The 25,357-nt window shown below is 44.2% G+C and overlaps 1 protein-coding gene across 1 annotated transcript in view; it reads right to left on the bottom strand.

Annotated features, from left to right (window-relative positions):
• The window catches only part of LOC101973794 (putative tetratricopeptide repeat protein 41), an 82,800-nt gene that overhangs the window by 4,119 nt on the left and 53,324 nt on the right, over nucleotides 1–25,357 (bottom strand). The window contains exons 10-14 of the mRNA XM_040279063.2: nucleotides 23,668–23,807; nucleotides 17,707–17,878; nucleotides 14,812–14,959; nucleotides 13,537–13,689; nucleotides 8,907–9,040 (exon numbers count right to left, since the gene is read on the bottom strand). Coding sequence (XP_040134997.2) covers nucleotides 8,907–9,040; nucleotides 13,537–13,689; nucleotides 14,812–14,959; nucleotides 17,707–17,878; nucleotides 23,668–23,807 — 747 coding nt within the window. The remainder of the gene's footprint in view (nucleotides 1–8,906; nucleotides 9,041–13,536; nucleotides 13,690–14,811; nucleotides 14,960–17,706; nucleotides 17,879–23,667; nucleotides 23,808–25,357) is intronic.

The following is a 25,357-nucleotide window of genomic DNA, read 5'->3' as shown; positions in this document are numbered from 1 at the left end:
AGGAGGATGATGAGTTCAAAGCCAGCCTCAGCAAAAAGCAAGGCACTAAGCAACTCAGTGAGACCCTGTCTATAAATAAAATACAAAATAGGGCTGGGGATGTGCTCAGTGGTCGAGTGCTCTTGAGTTCAATCCCCAGTACCAAAAGAAAAGAAAAAAAAGAATAAGTGCCGAAATTTAGAATTTGTTACTCTCTTACAAACCCTCCATTTTAATACATGCTTATTATAATCTCCTGCATAAAAATCATGTGTTACAATTTAAAATCTTAACTCTCAAAAATTCCTTGAAGCCCACTGTTCTCAGTGGAAGTATGCTGTATCTTACTTGTTGATCAACCGTACTAATAAAAGACTAAGAGAAAGTGCCAGGACATTCAAGCTAACAAATATCATTGTTAATTTGTAATCTAAAATTAAATCTGGAAAATCAACTCGGATCCTCTTTTCCACAGGCTAAAAGTACTGTTTGTGCCGTTTCCTTGGGTTCTAGGGGCCTGGAGCCAGGTTCCTGCTGGGCAGCCCAAGGAAAGCAATAAGAATCCCAAAGAGGCGCCTGCTTCACCCGCTGCCTTAGCCTGCCTGCGTTGACGGAGCAGCTCGCACTATTCCAAGGCTTTGGGGATAGGAAGAATAAGTGATAAGACACCTGCCTGCCCCTGGGAATTCAGTCTGCAGAGAACTCAAAACACACACCATGGAAAGACACAGAAAATCAGTGTTGAAGTGTCCCTCACGCTCCTTCATGCCTCTGGGTTCCCAAGATCACTTGGACTACTGTATTGGCAATGTGAAGTCCATGCTGGGGGAACAACTCTGGGTTTCCATCTGTTCTGCAAAAGCCTTGCATTGGTTTTCAGTCACTCCTATGATAACAGTCCAAATCCTGCCTGGTCCAGGAGGCCTGGGATCCACCCCACTCCTCTCCCATACTCCCCAGCTGCCCACCACCACATTGCTCCAGCACTCCAAGTGCACAGGCCTCTTCAGCTCCTTCCAGTCTTGAAAGTTCAGTTTCTGCTGCCTGGAGGACTCTTCCCTCCGCCCTACTTTTACCTGGTGAGCAATGCCTTGCTGAGGGCCATTACCAAGTAGGAATGACGCATCGAAATTTCCTTGCCAAGCGTACCCCATGCTGCTTAGAGGACATTCGATGGGACATTGCATGCATGCTTTAATAAGGTGACCTTGCTCAAGGACCAAGGCGGATCCGGGTTTAGAGCTGATCAGGTTTGAGGAAGTAACCGGCTCCTTGAGTTTAAGGCGTTGCTAGTTTAAGATAATGGGTTTTAGGGAAGTTGGAGGTTGAAGATTATTGCTGGGATTAGGGTGTTCCTGCTGCTTGTTCCCGTTGAGTTCTTGTGAGATTAAAATGGGATTTGGAGATAGCCTCGTGGAGTAGGTGAATTGTGCGGCAGACGGCAGAACGCGATTGTCCCTGGACCTGTGTGGAGGCGGTGTGAGAGCAGGAATAAAGAATTGCTGTTTGAACCTACAAAGGTGTGTGGTGGCTCGTGATTCTGGTGCCAAGCCGAGACATTGGCCTTGGCAATGCCTCATCCTACACATTCAGTTTTTTAGCAATGCTTCCTGAGAAGCATCCCCCACCTGTCCCCCTCCACCAAAGACATGAAGGTTTCCTGAGAGCACTTGTGTTTTCTCATGATGGAACTGTCCCAACTGCACTTAAGCCATTGTATATTTAGTGTTCCAACTATCATCTCCAAAACAACACTTGCTACAATCGCAGTTAAGCAATTTTGTATTTAGTTGTCTAACAGTCGTCTCCCCTAACATGAACCCAACAAAGGCAATGTTGGTTTCTATCTGTCCTTTTTGCTGCCATCTCTACAGCAACTAAAATAGACTATCACCTAAAAGATGAAGCAAATATTTGTTGAATGAATTAATGAATGATTGAGTAAATTCTATAAGAGTACAAGAAAAGATATTAACTTTCAAATGTCCTTAATAATTATACTTGCTTTACCAAAATGAGAAGGCAAATCAGAATTAGCTAAGCATTTCCTCTATCATTCATTCCCTCAGCAAATGTTCATTGAGCACCTACTATGTGACAGCTCCTGTCCTAAAACCCAAGTATACCATGATGGAGAATATAAATCAGCAGATCATCATCATCATCATCATCATCATCATCATCATCATCATATAAATATCTAATTTTAGGTTGTAATTTACTATGTGAAGTACTATGAAGAAAAACAAAGTTAGATAAGAGAAGAGAAAGGGTGCTGGGCACAGTGGCACATGCCTGTAATCCCAGCAACTTGAGGCTGAGGCAGAAGTTTTGCAAGTTCAAGGCCAACCTCAACAATTTAGTGAGGCCCTAAGCAATAGGCAAGACCCCATCTCAAAATGAAAAAATATCAAGGGCCAGGGATATGGCTCAGTGGTAAAAGTACCTCTGGTTTTAATCCCCAGTTTTAAAAAAGACCAGAGGGGAAGGGGAGGGGAAGAGGAAAGAAAGAAAAGAAAGGAAGGAAGGAAGGAAGGAAAAGAAGATAAAAAAGCAAGAAAGAAAATAAAGTGTGTAGGGGGATAAAAAAGATGGCAGTGAAGTTACATAAGATGGACAGGGAATTCTTCCCTGTGGCGAGTAGACAGACAAGGTAGCCTTGATGAGCTCAAAATAATTTGAAGAGTTTCCAAAACAATATCCTAAACAAAAGGAGCCATGAGAGGATCACCGGCCCCAGCCTTCTTCAGCCTCCTCTCCACTTGCCCATAGGACAAGATTCCTTCTGCTGCGGAGCAAGACAGACTGCAGAACTTAAGTCGAACTCAAGTAAGCAGGTTCTCAGGCGCCAGTCCTTACAACCCTGCAAGGATTTTGTCCAAGTCACACAGAGTATCAAGCAGGAGTTTATTAGAAGGGATAGGAAAAGGGAAAGGGGGACGCTCTAAAGGAGAGAGGCAGAGAATGGATCCTTCCAGAGAGGAAAGGGACAGCATTCCCCTCTGCCCTCCACTTTTACTGGGAATCCCAGGGAAGTTTCCAGAGAGTCCTGCCCAGGTCTAGATCTCGATTTTGACTTTTGGCAGCAGGATTGCATCAGACTTTCAAGTCTCCATTGCACATGGTCTTACCCCATGGAGGGGAGATTTTACTGTTTTCATGACATACTAAAGATCCAAGTTCAGGCTGGGGCTGTGACTCAGTGGTAGAGTACTGGCCTAACATGTGTGAGGCACTAGGTTCAATTCTCAGCACCACGTATAAATAAATAAATACATAAATACATAAATAAATGCCCATTGACAACTAAAAAATATTTAAAAAGAAAATCCAAGGTCACTTTGGGTCATCTTGGCCTATGCTGACCAGTTCTTGCTCTTATAGATTTTATGACTGGTGGACTTTGCTTGCAATTATCTTCTCCCTGGGCCCTGGGATTTTTAGGACTATATAAAGGTCACAACAGTGCCCTCTTTGGGATGACTTGAGTTCCTATGGGCAGGCCTGCATTTTTCCTGCAGATAGCAGGCTATTTGCTGAGGAATGTAGCATGGCCTCTTGACATAAGCCAGGCAGGGTTAAATTGCTTTTAAAAGAAAGGATAGGGAGTAAAATCACAGTAGGTCCAGTCTACAGAATTATACCTACAACCTCATAGTCCCACTCCTCCCGTCTGTACCCCTTCAGTGGGCACACCACCTGGACTCGCCCCCCCAAACTGCCTGTGCTCCTGCTTCTTCTCTTCCTGCTCCCCCAACACCCGTCCTGATGGCTCTGGATGTCTCCTTCAGGGCTTGTCTATTCCCCTCAGGGCCCAGCAGTCCCCCACATACAAGTGTTGCCTTTTCTCTGACAACTTATACCCTCCACTTCCTTAAGGGCCCCTCTCAAGAGATGATCCTTGAAAAGCCTCCTGCCCTATCGGACTGTCTTCTTTATATTTAAACATAGAGTAGTAACTCTGATGGAGATTGAGTTACTTAAATAACTCAGTATCCTCATTTTACAGATTGGGACCCAGAGACTGGCATCCTTGGGCCAGAAAGGTTGGAACTTGCCAGAGGTTCACACAACTATTTATGGCCAATCTAAAATCAAAACCCACTTCTGATTTTCTATTCTTTTCTGGTACCAGGGATTGAACCCAGAGTCACTTAACCACGGACTCATATCCCCAACACTTTTTTAATGTTTTATTTTGAGACAGGGTCTTGCTAAGTCCTTAGAACCTTGCTAAATTGCTGAGATTGGTCTTGAATTTGCAATCCTCCTGCCTCAGCCTCCTGAATCCCTGGGAGTACAGGCAAGTCACTGCACCTGGCTCCAAAACCCACTTCTGACCTCTCCAACCAAACAATGCTTTAAGTCCTTAGTGTGCTTTATTTTTTGTAATACGTTTGTCTCGCCTCATAACAAAACGATAAACTGCTCGAAGGCAGGCGTTCTCCTACAGAACACTTGGTACAGACCCTAAGTGGGGAGCCTTGTTTTCCATCTGTCACTGCGTCCAAAAAAGACAACAGACTTTCACCAAATTTAAAGGATATGTTTGAGATAATTGGAATTAAAATATAGGCCACACAACATTCACAAATGTCACTCTGGGGGACCCAGGGAACACTTCAAAAATGACAGGTAGATGCCCTGCAGAGCACCCAAGGATGATCTGCCCCACAAGGGTGACAAGATAACAAAGGTGACAAAGCCCTCCCTCCCACATCCAAAGTCACAAGTTGGATGCAAACACTGACTAGCAATGGAGCTGCCATCCACATCCACGTGGGGCGGGGGCTCCCCTCTGTGCTTCAAGGAGGAAGGCAGGGTGTTTTTTTCCTTTATGGGGTGAATCATTCTCCCAAAGTACCCCAATCTACAAACTAGTCAGGTAAAATAATAGAACCTTATAATTCTGTCATGCATTACAGTGTACAAAATAAAAGTTTAAATAAAGGTTTGCAGGATTCAGACTATAATCCCCTGCCCCCAGTCCTTCCCCTCCCCCGTTAGCATAGCCCTTGACTTCCAAAGAGAACTGCTCTGATGAATCATGTTCAGGAACAGTTTTACCAGGGTCTACAGAACTTCTTTTAAAATGATGGATGATCAGAAGGCCCAACCACAGGAGGTTCTGGTTTACTTCTTCTTTTATGGAGTTCACTCAGGCCCGTTTCCATTTAGATAGGAAATTTCCATAAAAGGCAGGAAAGTTAAAAATACCTTTTATATCTGGGCATATGGTACACACCCGAGTTCCCAGCAAATCAGGAGGCTGAGACTAGAGGATCAAAAGTTCAAGGCCAGCCTAACCAACTTGGTGAGACTCCAACTCAAAATAAAAAGGACTGGGGATTTAGTGGGTTCAATCCCCAGTACCAAAAGAAGAAGAAAAAACAGTCCACTTTCCTTCCCAACACTGGTGTCATCATGCAATGAAGATACTAGTCTGACCTTATCGTCACTACATAAAGCAAAAAGCACAAGACCCTCCCACTAATGGCCGTTAATCATTTACAGTGTTCCTGCAAGTGCATCTTACATCAAACCAATCAACTTCAACAGTAGGAGAAAAGGCGGCAAGAAAGGAACACACCACTGCCAAATGGTAGCAAGAAATGACTCCTTTCAAAAAAATACTTGATTGGAACTAGGGAATGGAGCTCAGTGATAGAGCACTTCAGCACATGTAAGGCCCTGGGTTCAATCCCCAGCGTCACTAAATAAATAAATGGCCCTGTTGAAAACTGACCACAAATCTGAATTTCTTTGCCCCCTTGGTGATACTGGGGACTGAATCCAAGGGTGCTCTACCTCTGAGCTACATTCTCCACCTTTTTTTTTTTTTTTAACTTTCTTATTTTTGAGACAGAGTCTTGCTAAATTGCCCTTGCTGGCCTCAAATTTGCAATCCTCCTTCCTTAGCCTCTGAAGTTCCTGGGATTACAGGCATGCACCACTGCACTTGGTAAATTTGAGACTTTTTCTAAAGACTTAAGAAGTCATAGAATCACTGCAATTGCTACTATTACAGATGTGTCTTCTCTGAAAGTAAGTGAACAGTGTTCTACTTCCATCTTCCATCATAGACTAGAAACCAAAACTGTTATGTAACAGTATATGAAGCAACCAGAATAAACTAGGTCTTTTTCCATAAATTTTCTCTATTTTTGCATCTACTTTTTCTGTTTGTAAATAAAATGCTCACGCGCTCAGCCTGGAAACCTTTTGGAAGAACAGTTTGTGCGTGTCCATGCATGCTCACGCATTCCTAAATCTAGGCACTGAAAATATTCTTTCACTGCAGATAGCAAGTATTTTAGTCCTTTTTCCTCTTCAGTAAGTGACTCGGGTGAAACCCAAACAAACGATGAGCACACAGGCTGGAGGAAGTGGCTGGTTTAGACTAGGTTTTTCAGCCGGGCACTGCTGACACTTAGGACTAGTTCTATTTTGTGGTGGGGGTGCCCAGGGCATTGGGAAATGTTCAGAGGTCTCCCAGGCCTCCATCCTCTGCATGACAGTAGCACTCCCATCCCCCACCCCACTACAAAAATGAAGTTTCTCTAGACTTTTGTATTGGGGGCAAAATTTCCACTAATTTGAAAATCGCTTGTTCAGGTTAAAATATAAATTGTGCCCAGTGGTAAGCAGACATCAGGACCCCTGACAATGTCTCAAAATGTTTCTAGCTGTGGCATTTACATAAGATGAGATTCCCTGAGGAGCATACTGAAATAAGGGAAGCTACCCAAGGCTAGCAACCAGCAAGTCAGGGCACGGCCCTGCCCAGCTGCCCATGGACACACAGTAACCCACTCAGTCCAGGACAGGATGAAAAGCTCTGCCCGTGGGCCTCAGCCCTGACCACCTCCTGGCTGCCCACCCACTTCCAGCTGGATGAGGCTGTCTCAGCTCCTGTCCTGGCCCTGTTTGCCATCTCCCGTCAACTCTCCACTCTCCCCATTCCCCAGGTTGACAGCCACACTCCAGGCAAAATGACAGAAGCCACAGAATGGTCACTATTTGCAAAACAAGCTCATAGGCTACAGGGCCAAATAGGAACGCAGGCAGCTGAAGGTGAGGTCTGGCACTCCAATGCCTGGCAGTGTCCGAGAAGGAAGGTCCCTCTCTCGGGGTCCCTGCACAGCAATGCTCAAAGGCTGCCCTAACATGGAAACAAGTTCCGCTTCCCTCAGCTGGGACCGCTGAAGAAGCAGGCTGTCAAGGTCCCTCTGGCCTTGTCCTGCTTCTCCCTCACAACCCCCAAACACAAGGCAAGGCTTTCTGCGAAGTCCCCTTATCTGCTTAAAGTCCTGACTGGCCAAAGAAGACACAGATTACCTCTGGCCCAAGAGCTTCCCTTAACTACTCACATCCCAGGAAGGAAGACTGAAGTCGGCCGATGCACCTGACAGGATTGGATCCCACACCATTGTCCTCTTTTTCTGTCCCATTGAGAAACAGCATAATCCATTGTCTGTTCTCTGGGCCCAGTGCTCTCTGCCCCAGGTCACTGTGTTCTCCAAGCCCACTGAGTATCACAAAAAATAATTGACTGTTCTCCTAAAATTTGCACCATCCTGCCCTCCCCCTAGAGGAAAGAGAGTAGTTAAGTTTCTGAACTGTGTTGAACAAGAGGGTCATCCACACTCCTATGACGCCCCCCTTTTCCATATTAGGAAGTTGATGAATCTTTTTTGTTTTTTCCTATTTCCTCTCCCTGTGTCAGCTTACTCCAGTGAACGCTGAGGTTAGCAGGGAAGAGCCCCTTCTTCTATTACTCCTAACAGTAAGACTGAAATCCAAAATTTTGAACTTTGATTTCATTTTAGGTTTGTTTTGGTTTGGTTTTGTGTTACTGGAGATAGAATCCAGGGCCTCCCACATGCTAGGCAGGTGCTCTACCCATGAGCTACACCCAGGCCTCATTTTAAGTTTTTATCTTTTTTTAATATTTATTTTTTAGTTTTAGGTGGACACAACATCTTTATTTTTTTGTTTAATGTGGTGCTGAGAGTCAAACCCAATGCTTCACGCATGCTAGGCGAGCGCACTAACACTTGAGACACATCCCCAGCCCTTAATTTTTATCTTTAACCAGAAAGTTACTTCAAACCACTGGGCTAGGTATGAGTAAGCGTAAAGTCCTACATCTAAAATTGAAGGTAGGGCCTCTGTGAAAAGCCATTTTTTAAATTGATAGAAGAGAGGTGTGTTCCAGCATAATGCTCAGTCTATGAAAGAATGAGAAATGGCACGGAAACAATTTTTTTTCCAGGGGAGGGTATCAGGGATCGAACTCAGAGGCACTCAACCACTGAGCCACATTCCAGCCCTTTTTAAAAAAAAAAAAAAAAAAAAAAAAAAACTTTATTTTTATTTGTTTATTTTTATGTGGTGCTGAGGATTGAACCCAGGGTCTCACACGTGCAAGGCAAGCACTCTACCACTGAGCTACAACCCCAGCCCCATCCCAGTTTTATATTTAGAGACAGGGTCTCACTGAGCTGCTTAGCACCTCACTTTTGCTGAGGCTGGCTTTGAACTCGCAATCCTCCTGCCTCAGCCTCCTGAGCCACTGGGATTACAGGAAGGTAAGTAGGTAGCAACAGAAGTTGAAAGCATAAGGAACAGGAGTTGCTTCAAAAATGAGGACGTTGTTATTTGTCATCATCATCATTACAGCCCTGGGGATTAACCCAGGGGCACTCCACCACAGCCTCAGCCCTTTTTATTTTAACTTTTTATGTTGAGTTAAATTGCCCAGACTGGCCTTGAACTTGCAATGTCCCTGCCTCAGCCTCATGAGGTGCTGGGTTACAGATGCGTGTCACCACACCCAGCAAGACATTTTTAAAACAAGCCAAGTATGCAGATGGAATAGAGAGGAAATTCGTCTGCTTATACAAGAAGTAGATGGGAGCAATTACCTAATTTACACAAGGTATCACTGAGGCTGATGCTTAGCTGCTTCCTGACAAGTGAGGAGTTGGCCAAAGCGTCTGCGTTTTCCTTTATTTTTATCACTTGTTTATAATATTCGATTACTTGCTTCCTTTGGAGTCTAGAAAACAGAAATTGAATTCAAGGTTTACACTGAAGAAACATGGCATTTGTTCCCACCCCATTCAGCGTTCCCCGGTGCTGCTCCTGGAAGGCTAATCCTTGCCTTCGGAGATGCGCTAGGTATAGGGGAGCCTGGAGAGGGAAGCAGGGGTCCACTCATGAAAGACTCTTCTAGTGCAAACCTAAGGCTTTGACACTTACATGGAAGGGTTTTCATTAAGAGGAGAAGATGAAATTTACATTGTAGGACCTGCATGGTGGTGAACACCTGTAATCCCAGCAGCTCAGGAGGCTGAGGCAAGAGGATCCAACATTAGAGGCCAGCCTCAGTAACTGAGCAAGGCCCCAAGCAACTTAGGAAGACTGTCTCAAAATAAAAAGTAAAAAGGGCTGGGGATGTGACTGAGTGGTTAAGTACTCTCTGCATTCCTGGTTTAAAAAAAAAATTACATTTCAGAAAATTCACCTGGGTAGAAGTGTTGAGGCTAAACTGAAGCAGGTGAGATTAATGACCATGAGACCAGTTAGTCCAGAGGAAGGACCCTGAAGGTCTGGGCTCTCACAGTGGCCATGGATACGAAGGGACACTTATTAAGCAACAGTCTTGAACCTGCATTGGACCTGGTGGTGCTGATGCTGGGCTGTTGGGGCCTCTATACTGCTGCAGAGTGACCAGGGTTCAAGCTTTGACATCATGCAGATGTGGTGATGGGCCTCAGGGTCCAGGCCCAGAGGCTCTTCACTGAGACCTATCAGGGGCTAATGGTGGCTCCACTCCTTAAAAGTTGGGCAAATATCTTGCCCTCCTAAGCCTCAGCCTTCCCATGCTCAAAATGAGATGAGAGTTGTTGTGAGGATTAAATGAGAAAATGTAGGTAAAGTGTGTGGAGAGCAGCGTCTGAGATCAGGGTCTCTGATGACCTCATGGCTGTGGCATGCTTGGTGCTTGGGAAAGTTTCTGGGTAAAGGTACAGGATGCCTAGCTGCTGTGGTAATGCCCTTCATGAGGAAGTTCTTGACCTTGATCACAGGCACACAGCCTGGAAATAAAGAAAATTTCTTTCTTTTTTTTTTTTTTTTTTTTTTTTTTTTTGTGCTGGGGATCGAACCCAGGGCGGTGTGCATGCAGAGCAAACACTTTACGGACTGAGCTATATCCCCAGCCCTATAGGAACTTTCTTGCTAGACAACCACAGTGTTTCACCAGCTCTGCTGCTCCTGGACCTGCCCACATAACAGTAACTTCAAACAATGGACTTTCTTGAGAGCTTCACAAAGCTCCTAATATTACACATTGCAACTGTAGAATGTATCTGCAGAATAAGCTGTATAATGTTGCTATCTCTCTAACTTTCATGAACACAAAGAATAATTCTTACATAGTCTTTAATCTGATTTTAATCTGAGACGTGTATATAAATAAAGACGTGTATATAAATAAATGATGCTTCTCCATCAGAGAGCAGCCCTCCACCTGACCCCAGCTTTATCTTCAAATCTGAGTCCGTGAGTCTTTATCTGTTTTATCCCCCTCTGCTCCTTGCCAGAACCTGCTAGATTGGCCGCAGTGGTAGTGACAAAAGTGTTTAGCATGGTGACCAATTAAAACATCATTAAGATGATGCCACTGTGTTTGCACAGACAGGAGGAACAGGGAGCAAGAGGGACATGTCCAGTCCTGAGTGCCCAGGGAATACTCCACTGGAGAGATCCAATCTACAGATGAAGGCCCATCTGTCACCAATGACAAAGACCTGAGAGGTGGTGACAACAAGCCATCCCCTTATGGAGTGATGCTGAAGCCCTCAGCATGTGTGAGGTCAAGGTGCTGAGACTGAATAAGCACAGAGCCTCGGAACCGAGCTCAAGAGAAGGCTGACATTGGCACAAGAGGAAGGGAGAGGAGGAGGAACCCCGAACATGGCAGAGAAGCACCATCAGAGAAAGGATGGCCATGAGGGAGGGCGCTCAGAAGCCAGGAGAGGACAGCTGCAGGAAGGGAAAGGGCAGACACTGATGATTCGAGTATGAGGTGTCCCCCTGTGTTGAGGTAGGAACCTTCAGAGGTAAAATGATCAGGTTCTGAGAGCTCTAACCCAACAGCCCAATTAACCTAGTTTGAGTGGACCAACTGGGTAGTACCTGCAGGAGGAGCTGGGTCACTAGGGGCATGCCCTGGGCAGGTTGGAATCTTCCCTGTGGCCGCTGCCCCTCCCTCTCTGCTTTCTAGCTGCCATGAATAGAGCCGCCCTCCTCCCCTCACCTCACCCCTCACCCAGGATGTTCTGCCTCACACTGGGCCCAGAGAGAGGGACTCAGTCAAGCATGGACTAAACCTCTGGAACCATGAGCCGAAATCAACGTTTCCTTCTCTAAATTGTTTGGGTCAAGTATTTTGGGCCCAGATGAAAACCTGAAAACCAAAAGAGAAGAACAACAACCAGATGAAAAGCACAGGGGCACTCGGTTGGCGATGATTTTTATGAGTGGACTAGTAGGCAAAGGGCGTGTGGTGGGGCGGCATGACCAAGGACAGTGACTGGGAAGTGAGGAAGTAAGCACCAGTGCTCACTGGCAGGAAATAGCTGCTGACAAACGGCTGAACAGCAGAGAAAGAGCTGGTACTTATTCCACCACGGTCTCTGTTCACTGTTCCTCTGAATACACTCTGTTCCTTCCTCTCTGTCGTTAAATTCTTAATGAATTTTTTGACTTTTCAGTTTGACCTCATCTGCCTATTCCCCACCACCACCAATCTACAAAGCCCTGAGCATCCCGTGGATCGTTTGCTAGAACATCAGAGGTGTCTCAAGGGCCTCTGGTCACCAGGGCAAAGGATCTACACGTGTTTGAGAGATGATTAAGGTCACACAGCAAAATGTCTCTGACTCTTAACCATAGTAGTCACCTGAGGACAACTTAAACAAGGGAAAAGATTTCTCCATTGTTTGGGAAGGTGGGCCACTAATAGTAAGGCCCAGGAAGAAGGCATCCATGTACGGTCAGGTCCCCAGCATGCAGGCCACCCCTGGGGCATAGTCCAGCAGGATTCAACGTCTCATGGGTCATGCCCCACCAGCTCTGGATCTGTGGTGGGGTCTCCTGGGCAGAAGAGGACCCAGCCAGCATTCTGTGTGTTTAGATTTTTCTTTTACAAGGCAATGTCTCTATAGCAAGCTCTGTGCTTCTCTAAAGAAAGTCCTGTCTCTGCTCCCAGTGTTGGTGTGATGATGAATAAGAGGAGGTCAGGCAATGCCAAATGCTCCAGCAAACACCCGCTGGGGAGCAAAATAATCATACTAATCACTCAGGGTATTGAACTTTTTTAGTATGTGCCAGGAATTCTGACAGCTCTTTTCACATGGGATCTCCTAATCCTCAATGATCCTGGGAAGATTCCGTTACTAGTCATTTTACTAACAAGGAAGTGGATGAGACACCAAGATGTTCCTGTCTAGTTTCTCACTGTTACTAAGTGGCAGAAACAAAATTTGAACCCCGCCAACAGGCCCGGTCCCACCATCTCCCACTGCCACGCAGCGCCTGCTACTTTCCCCTCTGAGCCTCCCTTCTTGGGCCACTCTTTAGAAAGAGTAGGGCTGACCTTCACTCAAGTGTTAGGGATACCAATGTGACATTCTTCCTGGGAGCAAAACCAAGAAAAGTCACCTGTTGGTGAAGAGTGAGAGGAAAACGACCTCAGGGGATGTGGAAAACTGATATGGGAAAGCAAGCCAGGCCACAGAAAGCGAGCACCCCAAAACAAAGCTTAGCAATGCCACCACTTAGCCTCCAGCCCCCTGCCCTTCCGTCAGCTGCATTTACTGTGGAAGGCAGTGCTGGGCAGAGTGAAGCCCGAGCCTGGCTCCCTGTGCTTCAAAAAGAACCTTCTCCACACCAAGCTGTTGGGAGAAGCTGTTGGACCTGGCAGATGTGGACACTAATCACAGCTGGAGGGTAATGCCCACCGCCCTCTTTTAAACTGAGATATGTGGGGAGCTAAGGAAAGTGCCACCTCACAAAAACTCAAGAGGGCTTCCCAAGCGAGGAGGAGCCACAGTGAGCATGGCCTGAGACACCTCAAGCTCTGGCCTTGGTCTTAAGAAGTCGCAGGCCAGTGAGAGCCCACACACAGTGGCCATGGCTGAGGCCCGCACAGAGACCCTGAGGTAAGGACAGCTCCCTCACAGGCCTGCAAGTGATGAGTTGGGAACCACTCATAACGACAACATCAAACTCCTCTGTCCCTTCCCTACCCCAAAACCTCTATGCCACTTCTGGGCCCAAACCTCCCTTTGAATGCCTGATGATCAGTGTCCTGACTGAGCAGAACAGAAGGCTCAGCAGAGTGAAGCCTAGGACCAGAGACAAAGGAGTGAGACACCCGATGGGCAACCCCAGACCCCCCCACACACTGGTGGATTTTTTTTTTTTTTTTTTTTTGGTGGGGGTAGGCAGGAGACACATTTCTCGAAACATTTCATAAAAACTTACTTTTCATTATCTGTTAGTAAAAAAAACAGTAAATCTGCTAAAATTTCCATAATTTCTCCAACTAGCATGTTTTTCTCTCCAAACAAACTTCTCCTGATACGTAAGCACTCTTGAAACTTCATTTTTGCAAGATAAGTGTTTCCATCAACCAACCTGAAAATAAAATACATGTGTGGAACTTACTAAGCATGATAAATGTTGGCTATATTCATTGCACTATCAAAAATATTTCTCATAGATATCCTTTATTTTATACAAAAACCAATCCTAGAAAATACAAAAAAAAAAAAAAGACCACTTCATAATAATAGAGGTTCAGGAATGGCAACATCATTTATAAGAACATTGTATGTGCATGTTAGGGACTGAACCCACGGCCTTGTGCATGCTGGGCAAGTACTATACCACTGAGCTACATCCCAGCAATATCTTTATAAACTATTTTCATGTGATATGTGTGTGTGTGTGTGTGTGTGTGTGTGTGTGTGTGTGTGTTACTCAGCCTTAAAGAAGAATGAAATTATGGCATTTGTTGGTAAATGGATGGAGCTGGAGAATATCATACAAAGAAAAATAAACCAATTCCAAAAAACCATAGGCGGAACGTTTTCTCTGATACACGTATGCTAATTCACAGTGGGGGGGCAGGGAAAATAGGGTTACTTTAGGTTAGGTAGGGGGAGTGAAGGGAGGGGAGGGGGTGTGGGGGTAGGAAGATAGTAGAAAGAAACAAACATTATTACCTTTTGTACATATATAACTATGACCAATGGGATTCTATATCATGTATAACCAGAAGAATGAGAAATTATACTCCTTTATATATGATGTATCAAAGTGCGTTCTATTGTTATGAATAGCTAATTAAAACAAATTTTAAAAATTTAAGAAAAAAGAAACTATTTTCAAATTCAGCACTGCTGACATTTGGGCTGGGTAATCCCTAGTTGGGGGCTGTCCTGGGCACTGTAGGATGGTTAGCAGCAACCTGGCCTCTACCCACTAGATGCCAACAACCCCTCCCCCACAGTCATGACAGCCAGAAATGTCTCTAGACATTACGACGAATGTCACTAGCGAAGGGGGTAGGGCCCAAATAATTCCCTGGTTGAAAACCATTTTAAGCTAAAGAATGCAAATGCTAAAAGTCAGCATTTCTTAGCCAAATCAGTTAGGTAGGAAATGGATTCATAGGTGTGGGTTAAGTACATTAATCAGAAGATTGAACACTAATCCAGAAAACAAAACAAAACAAAAACTGAAATGCCTGTTTACATGAGGACACCTTCGGTGTATTTCATGGTAGCTTGATCATGGGGGATGTTGTCCACCAGCTTGGAAACCTCAGTGGCGTATTCCAACACATGGTTTTCTTTTAGGTACTCCTCAGATGCCCACTTGGCCAGGTTGTTCAGCACTCTGACTGCAGGGAATACACGTCAATAAAGAGTTTGATCCCTGTGGGTTTTTTTCAACAAAAGAGTTAAGATGCCAAAAGGTCTAGCATTTAACATTTCTTCATCAGTGCCATCAGCCAGGTTTTTCCTTGATAAATCAACTACTCACCCATGTAGCATGGGGCTGGTTTTCATAAGCCATTCGAATGTGCGTATCAGTTATAGGACCAAGGATGACAGATTGAAACCAAAGACTGAGTCTGTTTTGCAAATGAACAGGTCAGCAATAGAGTGAGAGTACAGTTATAGACTAGGCAGGTCATCCCCTTGGTAATGGAGTTTGACAGAAGGCAGTCGGCACAGTCTTCCAATAAGATGCAGTGAAGTAATGCAGCCTGATGATAAGAAGTACACAAATATTTCCCACAAACCCAATTAATACGCAGCAGGCTGTACCTAGATACCCTCTGCCGTGGGCACACATTCTGTTAAGAAGGCTGACAATTTTGCTCCTTTATTGAATTATATATTTTGACAATAGTACATACTTTTAAAAAGTAGCAAGTTATCTTCTAAACTATATTTTGTTATGTGAATAAGGAAAATACAGTAACTGTTTGAGCTGAATTTTATTCCCAAAACCTGTATGTTGAAGTCCAATTCTTAATACCTCAGAATGTGACTATATTTACATAGAGTTTCTTTAAAGAATTAAGAATAAAATGAGGTTATAGGGTGGGCTTCAATCCAAAAATGAGTAGTATCCTTATAATAAGGGCAGAGGATGACACATATGCAGAAGACCATGTGAAGGAGACAGGGAGCTGGTGGCCACCTGCAAGTCAAAGAGAGAGTCTCAGGGGAAATCAACCCTGCTGACACCTTGACCTTGGACTTCTAGCTCCAGAACTGTCAGAAAAAAGTATCTTCTCTTTAAGCCTTCCAGCCTGTGACACATTGTTACAGTAGCTTTAGCAAACTGAGACAGTGGAATTCTGAGAAGGCATTGCCAGAGGCAGAGTTAACTCCCTGTGCTCCGGAAGTCAGACTTCAGCAGGATTACTGCAGGATTCCACAGGATACCACTCAGGCACCAAGAAGTACCGCCTATCACACCCCTTCCTACGCCCCCACCCTGGACCTTGTGGATTGCACATGAGAGTAGGAGAGCCACATAACTGGTCTCCTGGTATCCATTCTTTTTTTTTTTAACATTTTTTTTCAGTTGTAGTTGGATACAATACCTTTATTTCATTTATTTATTTTATTTTTATGTGGTGCTGAGGATTGGACTCAGCGCTTTGAATGCACTAGGAAAGTGCTCTACTACTGAGCTACCACCCCAGCCCTCCTGTGTCCATTCTCACACACTAGGAAACCTCTTTTCTATACAGGAGCAAGAGTCATCACAAAATAGAAATCAAGCAGAGTATGGTGGCACAACTTGTAATCCCAGCAGTTTGGGAGGCTGAGGCAGGAGTTTGTGAGTTTGAAGCCAGCCTCAGCAACTTAGCAAGGCCCTAAGCAACTTACCAAGATTTTGGATTTTAGATTTTTTTAATTTTTTAAAAATATTTTTGTTTGTTGGTTTTAGGTGAATACAATATATTTATTTTTATGTGGTGCTGAGGATCGAACCCAGTGCCTCGCACATGCCAAGCCAGCGCTCTACCACTTGAGCCACATCCCCAGCCCCAATTTTATATTCTTCAATCTAAAATTAAATCTGCTGAGCCCATCCAGCACCAGCAGAATCACTCATGTGACCCAGAGACACGTGGGCAAAACCAAATGTTGTTTTAAGCCACCAAGTTCTGGGGTGGTTTGCTATGCAACAAAAGCTAAATGCGATAGCCATGGCAGTATGAACAAGTTGAGAGTCCTTCGTCTGACTGTGATTCAGAGGGTCAAAATTGTTTAATACAGGCTCAGTATTTCTTGTCAAAAATGTGTGGGACCAAAAGAGTTTCAGATTTTGGGATATGGGAATATTTGCAGCCTTTACATGGTTGAGCATCCCTAACCCCAAAATCCAAAATCTAATCTGCTCCAAAGCCTAAAACTTTTTGAGCATCACGTTGACTCTCAAAAAGTTTCCAATTTTACAGCATGTCAAATTTTGTGTTTTTGGCTTATGGATGCTTAACTTGTGCCTGGGTTCGTAAACATCCTTTGTCTCTGTTACATCAGTGGCACCACAGTGGCCTCAGGAATCAAATACCAGAGAATAAAACGATCAGTGAGGACTTCAGCATGTGCCATGCAGCATTCTGGGTGCTTTACAGCCTGGAAACTTTCTTGGTCTCACAATTATAAGAAATTTTATATAGGTGCTTTTTTTTAATCCCACCTTAGAAACACGAAAACTGTGACTCCCAAAAGCTTAAGGCACAACGGACATGGTGGAGTATGCCTGTAATCCCAGTGGCTTTGGAGGCTGAGGCAGGAGGATCACGAGTTCAAAGCCAGCCTCAGTAACACAGAGGCACTAAGCAACTCAGTGAGACCCTGTCTCTAAATACAAAATACAAAATAGGGCTGGGGATGTGGCTCAGTGGTTTAGTGCCTCCAAGTTCAATTCTCAGTATGGGTGACCACCCCACAAAAAAGGAAAGGAAACACTTCATGTTCAAACCTCATGTACTTGGAAGCCTTTCCAAAAAATGGATCATGAAGTCCATGATCCATTTCCCTTTTCCTATGGATGGGAGTGGCCCGGGAGGAACTGAACTCTAGAATACAGGGGTAATTCCCTCTGTAGGTGTCTATATACCTTTCTGCTTCATCAAGTTCCGGTTGTCTTTGAAGTCACTGAGTGGCAAGCACTGCAGGTTTGACCACGCCTTCTGGAAATACTTGAACCCTTCCTGGGTGTTCCCGATTTCAACATACAGTTCTCCAATGGCATTCTGAGCTTTGAGAAGCATTTCTCTTGTGGACTGGCTCTGTAGAAAAGGAGAAAGGGAACCAGCAGCTCCTGAAGGAACCCACTATTAGGACAGACACCGCAGCTGGACACCTGCCCAGGAAAGGCTCATGCCATAAAAACCTGTATTATATCATTTCTCAGGGAATTTTAGGTATTTATAAAATTTTATTGGGAGACAATGCAAATTAAAAATGCATTTTGGACAACTGATCTCATGGGTTCAGTAAACATTCTTTGGCAGTTAATAGTAATAAAATTTTTGAGTAATAACCTGGCAATGTCTCACATATAATAAGTGTTCCAAGGGAGGTAGTATCAAGATTCTAATGAATATCTAGAATGTTGCTTGAAATACAAACACCACCAGGGAGCTGGTGACTTTATGTCTGACATGTTTTTTTAGAAACTTGTATTAAATTCTCCTTACTGGTCTAGAATATTTATTTCAGGGTATTCAACTTCATTAACTTAAATCACTTCTCAACCAACAACTTATCAATGCGTAAGAATATACTAATTGGCTAAAGTTTTTTTTAAATGTCCAATCCAAGAAATCAGAGTTAGTGATGAGTTATTTTACTGTTAATAATAAGTTTTCAAAAATGCATTATACAGGATAATATAATAAGATTATATAGGAAGTGTTCAGTAACTAATAAAGCACCATAGAATGGATGGCATTGCAATGTTGTTGGCCACTTAATACTTTATATTGTACCACAATGATAGCCTAGGAGAGTATTGACTGAGCCGGGCTCCTGTTATAAGTTGAAAGAATAAGTGTTTCTATTCTCCTGCACATATTAAAAGTGCCCCTCTGTGTTAAATGACCTTTGTTTTAGAATTTTTTTAGTTATAGGTGGATATAATACCTTTATTTTATTTTTATGTGTTGCTGAGGATCAAACTCAGTGCCTCAGGCAATGCTAGGTGGGCACTCTTCCTCTGACCCACAATCCTAGCCCTTAACTGATCTTCTGAAACAAAGCTTTTGGACAGTTGTCTTGAAAATAGTTTACATGTGCTCTGAGATACTGATTTCCCTGGATTTGGAGTCTGGTTTGGTATAGGAGTCTGGTATGGTATAGGAGCCTGGTGTGGTATAGGAGTCTGGTGTGGTATGTGCCTGTGGTTCTTTTGCACACCCCTTGGGAATATATTTAGAATTCTCAGCATCTATTCTAGACCTTATCTTTGCTGCTCATCCTTCCAATCCTCCACTTCAAAGGTGTCCTCCATTCTGACTTTTCTGAGCTCAAATATTGCTAAGAGACTGAATTCAAATATTGGGTAAGATTAGGATGACTATGAATAACAAAGAACCCCAAATTAACAATAGCTTAATTTCTCTTATACAAGAGTCAGGATCTAGGTGGCCCAGGGCTGCACACATTCTACAAAGTCAGAGTTCAGCTATTTTTATCTCATCCTGTGCCCTTGCCTGACTTCCATTCTCAAGGATACCACCTGATGTAAAATGGTTGCTCTGACTTCAAATCATATTCACAATTCAATCAGCAGAAAGAAGGAAAGTTATTAAAAACTGAATGTGTCCCTTCTAAATTCATATGTTGAAACCCTAATCTCAATGTGATGGAGTTAGGAGGTGGGATATTTGTGAAGTGATCAGGTCAGGAGGGTGGAGCCCTCACAAATGGGATTAGTGCCCTTGTAAAAGAGGCCCCAGGGACCTCTCTCATTCCTTTCCTCTATGCAGACACAGCAAAAGATGGCAGTGCCTGGACCAGGATGCAGACACCAACTCTGCTGGAACCTTGATCTTGGGTCCACCAGCCTCCAGAACCAAGAGAAACAAGCCTTTGTTTAAGCCACCAGACTACAGAATCTTTGTCAGAGCCTTCCAGCTAAGACAGGGGCAGAACCAGGAACACCTTCACTTCAGAAACTTCCATTTACATCTCATTGGCCAAAACATTGGTTTCTAAGGAGACCTGGGAAATGCAGTTTTCTTCTACACAGCCATTTTCTGAGAGGGCACATTACTTTAATAAAAGGCAGAACAATGTTGGGGAATTATAGTCTCTTTTCTATACCTCTTTTACCTTTCTTTTAAATTTTTAACTAGCAGAGTTTTGACTCATTTTCTTCCCTCACACCTATTTCAGAGTTAGTGGAGCCCAACTCCCTTCCCAAGGACCTGCCCTGCCCCTGAGTTCTGTGTCCTTCCCTCCAGCCCTCTCACAGGGTCTCTGCCAGCATCTCTAATCTGCCTCTGTTTATTTCCTGCTCCACGTAAACACATATACCCTGGATCAAACTTGACCTGAACCTCATATTCTCCTAACTTTTCGACTTTCTCCTTTCACCAACAAACTTTTCAAACAAGCCTGCCTATGTGCATCTTCTCTGTTTAATTACCACCCCCACCTCCTAAAGCCCTGCCTCTTGCTCCTCCCACATGCCCTGCCTCCTCAGTGGCGGTCACTGGCCCCCACGCACCAGACCTCTGGGCCTTCTTTCCGTGCTTAGTTGCCCAGACCTCTAGCGGGCATTTGATGCCGTTAGCCACTCCCCCCTTGGTTTGGGGGAAAACTACGACATCCTGACTCTTTCCCAATCTTTGCCTTCTTCACAGGTTCATTTACTTTTCTCCCTCCGAATATCAGCAGTTCCCCCACCCGTTCCCAATATTGCTTGGGGCCCTGGCTTCCTCTGGTGGTTTTGGCTTTTGCAGATGTCGCCTCGTCTCTCTCCAGATTCCAGTGCTCCGTGGCCTCAGCTGGCTGACTGCTCCGCTTGGGTGCAATCATCACCTTCCCGGCACCGGCTGCTCCTTCAGATTCCCTCCACCCATGAAGCTCCAATTCTGGGCGTTTGATTCCTCTGCACATCACAGACGTGTTTCTAATGAGTCCGACAGGGAGGCAGAAGCCCTGTCACAAGCCCTTACCAGGCCACAGTGGTCCTCCCACCTCCGGGTCCCAGTGCCCACGCTGCCACTCGAGCGACTGGACATGTTGGGTGTGGCCTCAGTGTCCGCTTCCTCGTTATGAATCCTTGGCTTTTCTTCCCCTCTTCCCACTCCAGACTGTTCCTTAAGGGCAGAGACTCCACGACCAAGCCTTGGGCTCCGTGCTTCTTGGGCGTTCAGGACACAGGTGCTGGTGGCCAGTGACGGTGCCACCGTTTCGACAGTGCTAGCTGAGCCAAGCTCTCGCCGGGCACGACCTCCCTGGAAGGGAGCGCTTATTTCTCCTCTTTACAGGTAGGGAGACCAGAACTCAGTGAGGTGAACACATGCCTCAGCCCCATGGCTACCTAGAAGGAGGGCAGGGGTCCTCCCAGGCCTGCTGGACTCCAAAACACCGCTCTGTACGTTTCTTAAGAAGTCAAGTCTCTGATGCAGAATCAGAAGCCGTTCACAAATGGATCCTCTGGTACCTGGTGTACCTCCTGCGAAAACTAGGGAGGAGGCAAATGAGACCCACTGTCTAACAAACAAGCCTTCTAATTCAGAGTTTTTCAACCTGCGAACATTGGCATTTGGGGCAGGGTGACCCTGTGCTGTGGGGTTGTCCTGTGCACTACAGCATCCCCCCTCTACCCAGCAGATGCCAGGAGCACTTCTCCCGCAAGTTGTGGCAACCAAAAGTGTCTTCAGCATTACCAAATGTTCCCTAGGGGACAAAACTGCCTCCAGTTGCATTAAAATTTAAAACTATCTTATCTGAAGATATTACAAGGGGCTGGGCTGGGGCTCAGTGGTGGAGCGATCACCTAGAATGCATGAGACACTGGGTTCCATCCTCAGCACCACATAAAAATAAAAAATAAAGGTATTGTGCCCACCTAAAACTAAAAGATAAATATTTTTAAAAAAGAAATTACAAAAGCTGTACAATACAGAATGAATACATCACAAATAACAGGATCTTTCAGCCCAAGAAAGTCAGGCACATATTTCAAAAAAGATGTTACTGCCCAAAATAATTACAAACTTTTAGAAATTATCTTTAGAGCCTAAAGAACTCCTTTTAATAGTCTCTGTGGTGACTCGTCCCAAGCAACTGTGGCAAAATATTGAGAATAAAAATATTTTTATTGTTATTATTGTTCTTATTTTATGGTTGCAAATATTAAGAATAAATCATAAGATGGACGCCTGCAGGAGCCCTCGGAAGCAACCAAGTCTGTCAGCATGCCTCCTCCAAGCGCCTCACCCTTCACCATTCCACAGTCGGGCTTCATTGCTGAACCGCTGCAGATGCCCGCAGCGAAGTCCAGCTGGACTAGGAGCTCCACGAGGGCAGAAACCAGCTGTCTTGCTCACTGCCGTCACCCCACCTCCTGCCAGTGCTCAGGCTAGGCAAGGCCCTGAGCGAATGTTAGCAAGTGAATGAACGAAGCGTGCACAGGGAATAACTGCAGACAGGCGTTCAGTGGTTACCTAGTAAAATAACTGGTGCCAGACAGACACCTGTCAGCAGTAGGAAACGTGCACCTCCCCATGGGGGCAAAGAATTGGGGTGGGGGATCCCATGGTCATAATGGGAAGCACAGAATCCCTGCTGTGCTGCTCCCTAAATGATGGAAGAGAGTTGAATGACCTTTAGTCAAAACCTCTTACTTCCAAGGCCACGCCTGTTACTTTATAACCCCAAGGAGTAGGGACAAACCAGCCACCAGTAATCAATATCTCACTGTGCACCAGACACTGTGGAAAGGGTGTTGTGCACTTCCTTACTTGATCCTGTTAATAGCCCCATGAGATAAGATATTAGAACCCCCCAGATGAGAACTCACTGGGGCAGAGGTTAGAATTCTTACCAAGGTCATACAAGCAGGAGGTGGCAACGCTGGGTTTTAAATCTGGGTCAGTCTGAAAATGGCCCATGCTCTATTCACTACTTTGGGCTACTTTCTAAGGACACAGAGGAATTTGCACATTCAAATGGATTTATTGATTGGTTTGTTACATTTGTTTTATTAAGCACCCATGGGGCATAATATACCATGGAGATACAAAAATTGATAAATAACATTGTCTGTGCCATAAAGGGTGTTGCAATTTTGAGTTTTATAAATCCCGCTAGATGGCATTCCTTCTGTCTATATATTAATGGAGGTAGGGGTAAAGTCTCAGGAAATTGTGAAGGTGTTTTCAAACAAAATGTTTTGTTTCAGATTATTCTGCCCTTAGTCTTCAAAAATCTATTGAAAACAGTGAAATTCATAACTATTATTAAAAGGGCAATTAAGTGTCATCTAAAACATAATAACAATTATGAGTGAAGCTTCCATTACATTCAGTAAAGTCAAAAGTTCATTTTTTAGAAAAAGCAAATCAATCACCTAACATGGGCCTTTGTACATGGTGGGCAAGTGCTCTACTGCTGAGCAGTATCACAGGCCTTCATGAAAGTTACAGCCAAGTCTTTAGCCAATTTTTTATTAATTCATTTCAACCTACCACTACAATTCACTTTTCAAATTTTACAAACACTTCTTTTTTTCCTCCCAAGTGACACCTATTTGCATTCACTCCTTTAATGACTCCTTTTTTTTTTTTTTTTGGTAGTGGTGCTGGAGATCAAACTTGTATGTGGGAGGCAAGCACTCTACCAACTCAGCTATGTCCCCAGCCCTAATGACTCCTATTCTCTTTAGTGATCATTATTAATGTCCAGTATGGGGCATGCATTAAAATCACAGCTTCCTCACTGATGAACAAATTAATGAATTCCTCTGTTTATAGACTAAGTTAAGAAGGAACAAAGGTAAATATCTGAAAATATCTAACACAAAAAGAATGAGGTTTGAAGGTTTCTGGTTTTTGCACTTTACCTGCATTAACATGTCCTCAGTACTCAAGAACAGCTCTTTTGCTTCTCTGATCTTGCCCATAAGTTTCAAAAAACTCCCAATGCAGAACATCAGTCGGCATTTGTCAGTGGCAGTGACATTAGAAAGCTTCCATTCCAGCACTAGAATGAAAAGTCAATGACCCTAAAGCACAGGAAGTAACCCACACCTGAGGCTTAATCCTCATCTAAGAACTAGCCAGAGTTAGTTTCTTGTTTGAGAGATCTGCACTTTGCTTTTATTAAGATTTACATATATTACCAAGTACTTTAGACTATGACATAAAAAATAATGAAAATACTATTAAATAACCTTGGTAAATTTTGAAAATTAAAGGGCCATGAGTGCTTATGTAGTTCAATCCATGCACTATTATTGTGTTTTACAGTGATTTTCAGGTAAAAAGAAAATGATGCTCACATTTGTTACACAATTCTGCCCTCTGTTGCAACTAGCTTGAATTGCTGGCCTCAACAGAAAGAAAATGTTAAAAGAACAAAATTAGGGAGGGAGAGGGAGGGAGAAAAAGAGGGAGGCAGGCAGGGAGAGAAGTTATTCTTCATACAGAAGTGAAAATATATCGAATTTTTTAGCTTAAAGATCCAATTAAGCACATGGTATTACAAAGTTGTCATTTTTAGAATTTCTCTTTTCAGATATTCTCCTATCTACATTTCCTCGTTGGTTGCACTTGAAATGTTTGGTTCTACACTGTTGGTCACAAACAATCCCTGGTGCTCTTCTGCCCTCTTGCCCCTACCAGAGGCCACCACAACATGTGGACTCTCCTCTTTCTCTTTGCCCACGTTTCTGTGGATCACAGTCATGTATAAAATAAGCATGCATTAAGAACCTACTGTGTGCAGTCTAGCCTCCAAGCAAGGCTGCCACCCTCAGCACTGCAGGGAGGCTGGGAGCAAGGGTGTTTGGGTCAGATGGCAAAAAAACAAAAACAGAGCCAAGGGAGAGAGAAAGCTGAACACCAAGGTTTAAGACCTTTGTCCAAAGTGATCATGCAAGTAAAAGGGCTGGAGGCAGGAATGGAACCAAAGGGATCAGGAGACAAGGATACCTCAGAGCCATAAGCAGCTGCTCAGAGCAGGCAAACAAGGGTATCTGGAGGAAGAATGGAGGGATGGGCTTCTGCCCAGCACAGAGCGTTTGCACATCCCAGGAGGATTATTAGTTCCAGATTCCTGTCGAGGGCTCAGGTTGGAATGTGTACTATCCGTCACTGCTTCTGGTATTCAACTAACTCACCTCACTTGCTCTGAGAAACCTTCATTCATGAACCCTGCCTCCACCATGTGTGACCACACCCTCAGATTCACTCTCTTGGCACCAATAGAGTTAGCATTGATGAGAAAACAGTTTTCTTGTTGTAAAATTAATATGTGTATATTATAGAAAATATAGAAAAGTACAAAGAATAACAAAGACTATGCATAACTGCACCAAAGATAATCTCTACTAATACATGGCTGATTGGGCACACACACACACACTTTTCTAGAATTAAAATTTGGGTCATCCTACTCATGCCACACACATCATACACTTCGTTGTTACTTTCTTATTCAACAAAATATCAGTCCTGTGCAAGATGTTGAATGTATATCAAGTACAATCTACATGGCTCCTGCTCTCATGGAGTTTAGTCGACTAAAAACAT

This window comes from Ictidomys tridecemlineatus, chromosome 6 (assembly GCF_052094955.1).
Source record: "Ictidomys tridecemlineatus isolate mIctTri1 chromosome 6, mIctTri1.hap1, whole genome shotgun sequence".
Taxonomy (NCBI): domain Eukaryota; kingdom Metazoa; phylum Chordata; class Mammalia; order Rodentia; family Sciuridae; genus Ictidomys; species Ictidomys tridecemlineatus.
Note: the sequence above shows the minus strand (reverse complement) of the source record. Positions and strands in the feature narration are given on the sequence as shown.